This window comes from Telopea speciosissima, chromosome 5 (assembly GCF_018873765.1).
Source record: "Telopea speciosissima isolate NSW1024214 ecotype Mountain lineage chromosome 5, Tspe_v1, whole genome shotgun sequence".
Lineage (NCBI taxonomy): Eukaryota > Viridiplantae > Streptophyta > Magnoliopsida > Proteales > Proteaceae > Telopea > Telopea speciosissima.
The window spans coordinates 67367634-67379940 of record NC_057920.1 but is presented as its reverse complement, the minus strand read 5'-3'; the positions used below and the strand labels follow the sequence as shown (position 1 = coordinate 67379940).

The 12307-nt window shown below is 40.9% G+C and overlaps 1 protein-coding gene, 1 long non-coding RNA gene and 1 pseudogene across 2 annotated transcripts; 1 reads left to right on the top strand and 2 right to left on the bottom strand.

The window, feature by feature from the left end:
* Positions 1 to 3446: 3446 nt before the first annotated feature.
* On the bottom strand, positions 3447 to 7433 carry LOC122663351 (annotated as a pseudogene).
* Positions 4435 to 5176, top strand: LOC122661135. Its single transcript, XR_006332832.1, has 2 exons — positions 4435 to 5009; positions 5052 to 5176. It is a non-coding gene; the product is annotated as an uncharacterized LOC122661135 (long non-coding RNA).
* A 456-nt stretch (positions 7434 to 7889) lies between the features above and the next one.
* On the bottom strand, positions 7890 to 11811 carry LOC122662385 (psbP domain-containing protein 1, chloroplastic). Its single transcript, XM_043858002.1, has 3 exons — positions 11336 to 11811; positions 8752 to 9186; positions 7890 to 8413 (listed from the first exon to the last, which is right to left on the bottom strand). Exons 1-3 carry the CDS (start codon positions 11789 to 11791, stop codon positions 8192 to 8194), a joined length of 1113 nt encoding a protein of 370 aa, XP_043713937.1. The 5' UTR covers positions 11792 to 11811; the 3' UTR covers positions 7890 to 8191.
* Between the last annotated feature and the right edge of the window lie 496 nt (positions 11812 to 12307).

Below are 12307 nucleotides of genomic sequence, written 5' to 3'. Positions count from 1 at the left end.
TTTTGTTCTTGAACTGGGGGGTTATTTTTTTTTCCTTTGGAATTTGATTTTTTAACTATTTTTATTGGATTCAAATGGGGGGGGTATTTGCTTATTTATGAATAACATCTTAAGTAAATGAAATACAAATACAAAAGCATTTACTTAAATGATATTAGGCATAAATAAGTGTCTGTCTTCTCTGTCTTGGTTCCTGACATATATATGTGTCTGTGTACCAAGAATTTCCAGCAAGATCTCGAGATCTGGCACTCATATAAAGGACTTAGATGGGCATTTTCTTATGTCAAACCGAGATCTCGGAGAGATATTGACATTTTAAGTTTCGTAGGCCATCTCAACTCGGGAAATTGGAAAATTGAGAATCTCAGCGAGATTTCGAACTATGCATATAGGTAGGGAGGAAGAGAGAAATTGTCACGCCCCCATCCCAGACAAGGGATAAAATACATTATAAGGGGTGACTAGGATGACGCATGTCATCCTACTAAGCTGCCAGGATCACTGACACAGTGTCCCAACGCACAGTCATAACCAATATTAAAATAATATAATATCAGAGTGCGGAAAGGGAAATATTACATTCCAAAAGATCAATAGTTTTGCGGAAGCGTTTAAAATCAAATAGTTACAAGATGACTAAAGCCTAAATGATAAATATTGTAATTAATTCATTTTCCATTACCATCTAATAACTATCAACAATGGTATAACAGTAAATGTTTATACATGGGTATACGCCCTAAAATAAACAAAAGGGGAACAAGTCCCTAGAATTCTCACGGCCCGTAGGCGCAATCGTCACAAGGACACCCGTCGCCATGTTCCTCAAACACAGCTTCCGGCTTCTCCGTACCTGCATCATAATCTTAAAAAAATGTGTACATGAGGGGGTTAGCTCCACTGAGCCAGTGAGGGGATGAGGATGCACAAACACACAATTCACATAGTCCAATGATGCATGCACATGTTAATTCCATTTTTTCACCTATCACACAACTAAGTCAGAGGTATATGCTAATGTGACAACTTGGGAGACACTGTGGGTCACTTAACTTATTGCCACAATGAAACCTCAATTGTCACCTGGGACCTACGTCGATCGAAGCCTCCAAGACCACTCAGTGGCAGACCCCCGGTAACCAATACTACCATGACTGACCTCTCCCACCTCCACAGAATCCGGTGTATTGATTACCCAATACCTAAACCCCTGTTGGTAAGGATCGTAGCATAAGGGTGCAAAATCCTAGCCGCAGCTATACTACATGCAAGTCCTATCGTCCCGAGAGGTAATCCGGGCGCATCAACTTTTCATCTGGTTTAGTGCCCGGTTACCAGCACGGCACGGCGCATACAGTTCAACATGACATTCAATATAATTACTTCATAAATGTATATAGTATCCGGGGTTCCGGTACCGGCACCCACTGGCACTGAGACCCATCAAAGTAAAGCATCTCCAATCAACATCATAATAATCATATATAAAAATATGCAATATGCGCAAGCATGCTTAATAATTTATAATAATGGCCTAATATACAATGAAATAATAATATCAAGCCCAAACAACTAAACCCACTCACAATATAAGTTATGTCTCGAAGTTGTAGTTGTCGCCGCGATTAAGTAATATGCCACAAGATGGGAGTTTTAAACCTAGACAAAGAGTAAGAATATGTTTAAATAAGTAAAGGGACGGATCCTCAAAATGTCTCCCATAATCACTTTAAGTACAAGGTTTCAGAAGTAGAGTAGTTGCAGGGGTGGTCTCATGCCCAATTTCTGAAACCACAGGTAAATCCTAGAAAATCAGGGGCTCAGGAATGTCTCTGCCAAGTGCGGTTGCACAAATGGTTTCTCGTAGGTCTTGAAACCATATGTAAAACCACATGCCTGCAGAATCGAAATTTAAAAGGTTTCTCACCAGGGGTTTCTTTCCCAAGGGGTTTAAAGGTAAGGAGGCTTCAAGGAAGCTTCCTCTTATGTCCATTAGGGTTCTAAGACCTCATTAGGTCCATATATCCCAAAGGATTCAAGAGGGAAACCAAGGAGAACCTACTCTATAACTCAAATAGGGTAGAAGCCCTAGGTCTTTCAATTAGAATGGGATTGAGAGCTTTAGAGCAAGCCATGGAGTAAAATAACTCCACAATAACCAAGGCTTAGAGGTTCCATTGATTCCTTGGGTTCCAAGAGAACCCTAGGTCAAGCCTTTTCTATTTCCCAAACCTTAAAACCCAAAAATAGAAGAAGTGAAGTGGGATTTAATGGCTTACCTACCCCAAGGTAGAAGAGCTCCACGTTGAGGCTTCAAGAAGTGAGATCTTCAAGCCTCCAAGACCACTTCTCCACCCTTCTTCCTCTTTTTTCTCCATCCTTCTTTTCCTCTCCTTTCTTCTTTCTTTCTCTTCTTTCCCTTCTTCCCACGTTTTTGGTTGGAGAAGTAATGAGAATGAATGCTTCTTCCCCCCCCCCCCTTTTGTCTTATTTATAGAAAATAGGCCTTGGGTCCTTTAAGTTAAATGGGTCAAGAGGGCTTAATGGGTTGACCCATTAGTTCTATTTGAGTAAGAGAAAGGAATACCCAACCTTGGGTCAAATAGAGTTAGATGGACCCTTAGGTTAAATTGCCACTTAAGCCCAATGGGCCTCTTAAGCTAATGGGCCTGCCCACTAGTTATAATTAGGAAAGAACTTAATTAAAAGATGAGCTCACATAATCTGGGTATAATTGCTCTTTACATGTTTTCCCAAGGCAAGTGGGATCCACAAATTAAATTTTCCCAACTCAATTAAAATAGCCCGGGCGGTCCAAACCTTGACCCGCACTTCGAGAAAATCAAGGGAAAGGATAAATAAATAAAATTAAGGGCTAGAACTTACTATTTTCTTATCATGGTTTGTCTCCCATGACCCCGAATAGTTTCCTCCACAGGCAAACCAGTACTGTGGTCAATAATTTTGTAGCTGGATTTGACCACCAGTGAGAACAGCTCACCAGCATACGTGGCAGTGATAACTACACGTCGTAGGAAAGAAACAATAATTAATTATGATCCGGGGTGCGGGTATAACAGAAATATAGCGGTTTCAAGGCTTTGTTTGCAGGCACTGAACAACACTCATAGCTAAGAGAAATCTCTCGATGTTGAATAAATAGTATGCACTTCTTCACCTTGCCTTTATTGTTACTTTATGATTCAAAGTATATAAGCTAAATTCTGTTTTAAGGCTTACATGGAAATGTAAATTTTCCTACACTGACCATTAAGGATAAGATTTAGCTCATCTCCAGGGAGCCCAGCATGCCCAAGATGCTGCCAGCCGTTGGGCTGTGCCACACACATCCCTAGACGTGCGTCGAGATGTGTGTGGCACAGCTCAACCGTTGGATGCCCCCTGACAGCACCCTGGGCGCTGGGCTCCCTGGAGACAATCCTGATCCTTAAGTATAAGCCTCAATGAGAGAAGCCAAAGGTTAAAATGGAGTTATTTTGCATTTGCCGTACCCTGCATTGTGAATGAGCTTCCCCCATTCTTCTCTTATCCTCTCTTTTCCTCCAAAACTTACCTTCATGAACATGTCTTGACATTAAAGTTGGGTACATGTCCATCTCCTGATTGATGTCTATCACCATTTCAACTATAATTACCTTTCCTCCTTCAGTTGGAATTGCCTCCTTGCATCGGTGAAGGATTTTCATGCACTTCTCATCACTCCAATCTTGAAGGATATACTGCAACGTAGGAAAGAAAAACACTAGTGTTTATTTTGCAATGTCAGTTCCAAGATGAAGGGAAAGAGAACGCCACCCGGTCGTGTAGCGAACGCTGCCCCTAAACCCTAACCACATATTTCTTTTGAGCCAAGTATTGTCCATATACATTACTAAAATCAAAATGTTCTGAACTTTTTCTTATTTTTAGGTATGGAAAAGGTTGTCTGATCCGCCAGGGAAGTTTATGCTAGCACTATCTCTACCTCATTGCCCTCTTAGGTACAAAAAAAATTGGGTTATTTCCAAATGCCCCCCTGAAAATGGCCAAACTTACAGTTGCCCGCTTGAATTTTCACTAATTCTACGTGCACCCCTGCTTTCCAAACTAAGTACACTATAGTCCCTCCCGTTAGACAGGGACGTTATGTTCTAACGTCATTTTTTGTACATGGGTAGACCATTCTGCCCTTGATAGAGTGGAATGACAAAAATGCCCTTACTTTAAAAAATAAAAAAATAAAAAATAAAAAAAACCTGCAACCCATCTTCCCCAATTCCCCAAATCGATTGGGGAAGATGAGTTGCAGGTATCCTTCAACCCCCATTCCCCTGTTTCTGCGAATTAGCCAAGCTTTGACAAATCGCCTGAAGCTTTGCATCCATAGAGGAGTGCAAGGGCTTGTAATCGCCGAACTCTCCTCCATTAATTTGGTGTTTGAGATTGGGAAAGTTAAGCCTCGCGAACTCTCCTTTGAGCTTGTAAGCAGCCCTATCCTAGGCCAAAGCAGCCTCCTCAGCGGTGTCAAAAGTGCCGAGCCAAAGCCGAGTACGATTCTTTGGTAGACGGATCTCTGCAACCCATTTCCCCAATGCCGCTGTCTCACCCCTCTGTAGAGCTTCGTGGGTTTTGCAAATGAACCCACTTGCTTCATCGAGATTGCTTTCGGACCTAGAAAATTCAAGAAATGTGGTTGTTGTTGCTGCAACTGAGACTGCCTGAGCCTCTAGTTTTGGATGGAAGCTGCAGCCATGGTAGCCATGTGTTGCTGTTGATATTGGAACTGGATCTGGACTTGAATCTGCTGAACCTGAGAAGGGCCGAGTCGATTTAGACCTATTGATGAACCTGATTGCTCGAGACCAAATTGGCCTTGGATTGAGAACCCTGGAGAAAACATTTGGGTAGTCGACGTCGAGCAAGAATCAGGGTAAAACTGGGGTTGAGAAGAGAAAGAGCAGAAGGGGTAAGAAGAGGAAGGAGAAGGAGATGAAGAGGGAGAAGTTGTTGTTGAAGAGGTAGAAGGGGTTACAGAGGAGGTTAATGAGGAAGCACTTCTGATATAAGGCTCCAGTGCTTTCATGAGCTCCTCTCTGAAGGGATCTGATGATACAGGTCCATTACTGTAGATATCTATAGCTGCTGGCATGACTTCTGAATAAAGCAAAGAAGATAAAAAGAAAGACTATTACCAGAAGAGCAAAAACTGCAAAAATAAGAAAAACCAGCTATTGCTTACCAAAACCAAAGAACGGGCGACAGTTTCAGAGAAAAACAAAGAGAAATCGGAATTCCAAACCCCAAAATAAAATAAATAAAAAAAAAAAAGAAAAAAGCTTTCTTTTCTACAAGTGAGAATCTTCTAAACCTAGAACCATAAAATCAACCCGAGGGACAGAAACAACAACCCTCTCAGTTGAACAAATTTAATGAAAATCTACAATGGTTCAGAAAAAATTCGAAAAACAACCCTTTGGGCAAGAATATGATCAAGAACATGAGTTCTCAGTTGTTGAAAGATACCTGCAACTCATCTTCCCAAATCGATTTGGGGAAGATGAGTTGCAGGGTTTTTTTATTTTTTATTTTTAAACAAGGGCATTTTTGTCATTCTACCCTATCAAGGGCAAAATGGTCCCTCAATGTTAAAAAATTGGGATCTGTTATAACATAACGGATCTGTCTAACGAGAGGGACTATAGTGATACTTAGTTTGGAAAGCAAAGGTGTACGTGGAATTAGTGAAAGTTCTAGGGGGCAACTGTAAATTTGACCATTTTCAGGAGGACATTTGGAAATAACCCAAAAAAATTCTGTGCTACCTTATACCGCTTGCTCAGAGCCCCCTTTCTATTTTAGGTATTTCACTATAAGTGAAAAATAGAATAATATATGCATCAACGCTGACGCATGAAATAGGAAAAAAGAACGTTAAGTACCGGTCACACGGTTCTTGCACCTAGACAGAGGACCGTGTGAATTTACCTGTCAATCCCAATGAAATAAAAAAATCTCATTCAAACAAATTCCCTTGTGCACGTCTCATTAGACCCTGTGTTGGTGCACGCAATAGCCGACTAGACATGTTTCCAGGCTATGGCATACTCTAGAGAGAGAGGCGCTAGATTATGCCATAGCCTGGAAACATTAATTCTTTCTCCCAAAATGGGATTGAGTTCTCTATCCGAGAGTGCGCGTAGTGTATGTTACTATCTCTCTCCTCCCCAACATGGGTAGAGATGTCATTTAATAGGGGAGGAGAGATAGACACCGGGAGATGCTAGCGTACCCTATGCTCCCAAACAAAGAACATTATCCCATTTTCTTTATGGGATAAAGTTCGTTGCACCGGAGCGCAGGGTGCGCCCAGACACATGGGGGGTGGGCGAAATGACCGCCCCCCCTGAATGCCCAAAATCCCACCCCTCTCCCGTCCCATGTGTCTTCCACCGGACAGAGAAATGCCCCCTTTCTTTATATGGTATCTCTCTTGTATTGGTATGGTTATCTCATAAGATGCGTATTCGGTACGTACACATATTCATACTTTAAACAATGAACTCACCTTGAGAAGGACGGCATCAGCGTGAGGCACAGATGTGAGAACATGACCCCTTCAATCCATTCCACTTCATTGCTCTTCTCTGAGTTACTCCTGATCACATGCGAAAGATCAAACACAGAGCATTTGATGCTAGGAAACTCCTTCACTATCTCCTTCGCAGCTGCTCCATTTCCTCCTCCTACATCCACTAATGATCCAATCCCTTTCAAATAACCATGACCCACACCTGCGTAAGATCTCACCAAATATCTCCTTCGTGTTACCTTCCTGCGCCTCATTGAACATCCGATTCATGTTGGGATGACTCGATGGTGCCTCTCGAATGCTGTCGGACCTCCTTGGATACTGCTGGTCAGACTCTGCCAAATTCCGCGATTCCCCAATCGGTTAATGTCCCTAGAATCATGGGAATGATGAAAGACTTGCCATCTCGGAGTAGACACTCGGAATAGCGAGTCAAACCGTAGGTGGAATCGTTGTTGTCCAAAGTGAAGAGACCCATGTGGTGAACGAGTCCGGTGAATCTTGATGTACGTGAACGTACGTGAATGACTCACAGCTGTTCAAATAGAATATTCTCACAAATTGGATTAGATTCCCCGCTTATTGTGGTGAACGACGTATCTCATCAGGCTTTGAAAGCGATCCATGTCCACCGTCGGCAAAGGGAGAGCAGCGGCAAGTTCTTGGAGTGTCAGGGGCTTTTTGTGGTTATGAAGGATGTCTGCAATTCCAAGCTCCACCACACATTTCAGTGACATGGAGTCCATGAAGCCATGGGCGTATCTTACTAACCGCATCCGGGCTGTCATAAGTTCTTGCATTTGCTCCTCCATCTCCTTCTCCATGACTTGCTCCACAGAAGAAGAGTAGTGAGTATCTTCCAGTTGCTCAATTGCTCTTCCTTCATCTTCTTCCCCCTCTCTCCCACCCACACCAAATTAATAATAATAATAGAAAATTACACTGCCACCCCCTGAGGTTTGTACTAAATACAGTGTGATCCCCTGTGTTTTCAAAATATACACACTAAAGATCATCAGTCTCATCATGGCTCCATGACTAATTACAAAGAACCCACCACTTGAAAATAGGGGATATTATATTGTGTTTATTTCAGTGCTGAGATTTTCCAAAATGATCTCAAATGAAATTTTGGTCTTTCTTCAGAAAATTCTATTTCTTGTTTAAGTTAAGGTTCAAAATTACATTTCAGTCAGCAACTATGTGGAAAATGTAGTTGTTTTACTCTTGTGTATTCAGGTGATGCTATTTGTTGATTAATAGTACAGTGTCATTATTTAAATGAGCAGAGAAAACAAGGAACATCACAGAATTTGGAGAAAACTTTTTCCATGCATCACATCTCATACATGATTAGGTGAAAGGAGCCAACTATCAAGGCTTCATATTACATTGCCCATTTTTGCCATGCAAACAGTTCAGTTGTCATTCTAACCACTGGATAGAAGACTAATCCCTAGATATAAAGGCTAAATGTCAAATTTGGTGATCTATCTCAATGGTATGGACGAAGAAACCCCCCTCCCCTCCCAAAAGGCAAAAAGAAAAGAAAGAACAGACCACGATAACAAAACTCTCGATATGCTCATACGTAGATGATCAATCCAGTGATTTAATTACTCTGAAGGAATCCATAACTTGGCGCAGGTCATTTTCCTCCTCTTGAAAAACATTTTCAGGTGTCTGCAATCTCAGTTCATACAATCGGTTGTTTCCAACTCCAAGAACTGAAAGATAACGCCGATCCCATTCAAGGCGAGCAACTCTGTCTTGTGGCATAACAGCTAACTCATTATTGTTTGCATATGACTTAATATTTACCTGCATACAACACCCATAGTAGAAAAATTAGGAGAAACATTGAATTAAAAGCCTAAATTTGATCAAATGTCATGCTTTCTATCCCATTAAGTGCACCATATTTTCTTTTCAAGCATCAAATCAATTAACTAGAGGAATAAATAAAAAGCCCCCTGTCAGCCTGACAATATGGTCTCAACCATTTGGAAAGCTGGTCTCTAATTGACGGTTAAATTCAATAAGGCACCCCTCTAGGGACCTCCAAGCAGAGGGAATTAGCATGAAGTTCCTAGCTATTCATTTGGATGCGGTAGCACATCATATGTAATTAATGATTCATGATGCACAAATAGTCCAACCTCAACTTCATAGTACATCTTCCCATCATCTGCAACTCTTGAGGATGTAGAAAGGATGTTTGACTCACGGCGGACACCAAGTCTAGTGGACATGAACTCGGTCAAATACTGCTTAAGTACTTTCTCTGCAGCTATTTGTGGAGGACCCAAATCTTCAACACTTATGTACCTGGAGGATGAAGGAGAAGACAGTTCCACAGAGATGTTCTCGTCCAGAACAAAAGGGTCCCGGAAGAATATATCTGCACCTGCGCCTCTAACTTGAATCCAGTTCTGAGGATAATAAAATGTATAACCATCAAAGGTATCCACGTATTCCCTGAATCCACCAGATGGCTGAGCTAATGTGATATTGTGAGAACCCAGTTGCAACGAGATAACACTTGAAAACATCAAAGCCACAGCTTTCCTCCTCAGAACTGTAAAATCTTTAGTCTGATTATAATAAAAGGTTTACTGTAAGAAGCCAAGGCAGATAGAATACAATTGGATAAAGATGTGAAACCTGTAGATCAAATAAGGCTAGGTAAATGCATGTAGGAAACTTACAATAAAGGAGGTGGAAAAAAATACAAATGCATAGTACATGGTAGTTGCAATATGAGATAGAGAACCATTTATTAAGACCAAGGGAGGTTGAAGACAAGCTTATTTAAGAAACATAATGAGATAGCCACATTCTCAACTGTATGCAGCTCATGGCTCATCAATCTAAACTACTAAACTGTTGAAAAACATCCCACCAGAATAAACTCATTTTAAAAATATAAGCACAATGAAAACCAATGAGTTAAAATTGCTTGCTTTTGAACGGTCAATAATTTAACAACTGATGCGCCTGGTAGAAAAGTCTATTTAATTCAGAACGTCAGGGTCTACAAATTAAATTGAATTTAGTCCCCATTTATTGGAAGAGTCCATTGATCAAGACAGTCTAAGAAGAAGAATACATGCATAGTCAAACTTGACTAAGAAATTGCAAACCTTACCAAGTACCCCAGTTGACTTGGATCATACAGAATCCAACAGACAGGTGTCTCTAAATATTTACATGGGAAAAAGATCCCTACTTGGTGGTGTTTCCTCGCCCTCTCACAGGGCACCGTGAAATGACACCTCTGCCCTCTGGGTAGATACCCAGGTGTGTTCCCCCATTGGCCCAGACGCTTATGTAGAGACCATGCGACTAAGTAGAGATCTCTTGCCCTATTTATATTTATTAGTGAAATCCTAAAATCCCAATTCTAGAAATTATTGCAATTGTGTGTTACCCTAGATAGGTCCTGTATTAATTTTAGATCAAATCCCAGTTATCCGCATCACCGTAATACATGGATTCAAGTATCTATAAGAGGTCTGATCATTTGCAACTGAATATCTATCTGAATCTTCTGGACCATATGATCAAACAAAGCAGCAGCTGATCTAGTGAGAGAAGGTCTAATAATACCAGTGGATCATCCAAGTTACTACATTTGATATATGACTATATGAGATCCATCCTGTCTGAAACTGATACAGATTGGAGAATCTGACCGAACACCAATATTTAAACCATGGTAAATATTATTGCCCAAGGAATATACCATTGATTTCTTTTGTTAAACAATCACCTTATAGAGTGAGTTTGATATAATGCAATTCAGTATATTTGCTCTCCATTGCTAATCATCAACTGAATCCATATCCTCTAGTAATTTTAAGAATTCTGAAAGCGGAAAAGCCAAAAATTTATGATAGCAACGACTTGGTATTAATCTCAAGACTCAATTCATGTTATCGCGACATGAACCTTCCTTCTTTTTATAAAGAACTCCAGAGCCTGATGACAAAATCCAGTCTAACAGTGAGATAATGCTCTAACCAAGGATGACATGTTTGTTATTGTTTTGCTGAAGGAAAAAGAACTAACTCAGAGCAAATTCAGATTTTAACAGAAAATCCATGTCAAAGATTTTGTTAGAATAGAAAGACAAATATAGAGTTATTAGTCTACTAGATTTTGTAATTGTATAAAAGCATCCTCCAGCAAAACAATAGAATAGCTTTCAGGCTAAAATTCCATTTAGGCAGAGTCGCTAGCAGCAATCAAACACAGCCTTAGAACTTCATGTTACTAAACTACCAAACTCTATTATTGACATCAAAAACTTGAAACACAAATTATCATGCAACCCTAATATCATCATAAGAAGTAAATGCTAGATCAATTACCAAAAAAAAAAAAAAGAAGTAAATGCTAGATCAACTAAAAAATGGAACAGTAAAACCCCAACCTTTATGTCTTCTGGTATTAGTATCCTACATGCGTCTATTCAGCTTTATTTCATCTTAAAACTAACTTCATTACTCTCAGTTTTCCAAACCACTCTGAAATCCAAAACCCTCATCCCTAACGACTTTAGACTCACAGTATTATTCTTCCCCAATCTTCTTAGATTCTCACTCATTCCTACTGAAAAAGAAACAGTACACAAAAGGGCTAGAAAAGAGACAATCCCACAACCAGACTACCCTGTATCACAAAACCTCGAAAAGAAACAAAATGCAAGGAATGCAAATGCATGGCATTAGGTAATCAGACCTTGGTCAGCTTAGCATTGAGAAAGCCTTCACCGCAAGATCCTTCGGCAGGCGATTGGTTATCAATTGCCAAATCCTCGTCCTTATAAAGGAATAGCTGAATTGTTTCCTCATTTTGTAACGAAACCCATTTACTCCCATCGTCACCACTGTCACTGGAAGCCGGAGATTTTTCTGTCATTGCTCTGCAGACAAGATTCCTGGAATGTCTCCGGCTCCAAAAAGAGGTATAAGGGAAATGGGTGAAACAGCATTTGCCGGGCAAGATAAGGCAGTGAGGCAGAGGTGGCTTCTGACCCCAAGACGGTGAACAGATGGAGAAGACTCCCGGAGTGGTTTTGGAGAACATCGTAGTCATGGAAACATTCGATAAGGTTGGAAAGGTAACTGTAACAGCAATACACTTCCCTAGTAGGAGAGAGAATAAGATTTGGGTGAAAACAGATGGAGCTTCCATGGCCGCAGAATTTGGATATTGGATAATGTAGAACATTGGAATTGCAAGGTGCCAAAAGACCGCCTTACCTCCACTCTGGCAAGGCGCTCGGGCAGGGGTAAGACGGTCATTGCGTGCTTTGCTGTGTCTGCATAGCACCGTGCAAGACAGGCAACTCAGCAGTAGAGGATCCAAATGGGTTGATTCTACCTTCTTTATAGGTTTCGGTCCTTAGAGGACCCACATGATAAATTAAAGGGGCAAAGATCTCTGTCCGGGAGTGTGGCCTACACCAGCACTCCCATGAGTCTATCTCTTTCCTCCCCATGTGAAAAGACATCTCTACCCCCTTGTTTCAAGGAGGAGAGAGATAGACACATGGGAGTGCTGGCGTAGGCCACACTCTCGGACAGAAAACTGCTTCCCTAAATTAAAAATAGAATTGTGCCCTGTGGCATGAGCTTGCATGACATCAATATGGATGAGATTTTTTATTTCACAGGATAGGGTAGTAATTTTGTGTGCTCTTATTGGGCA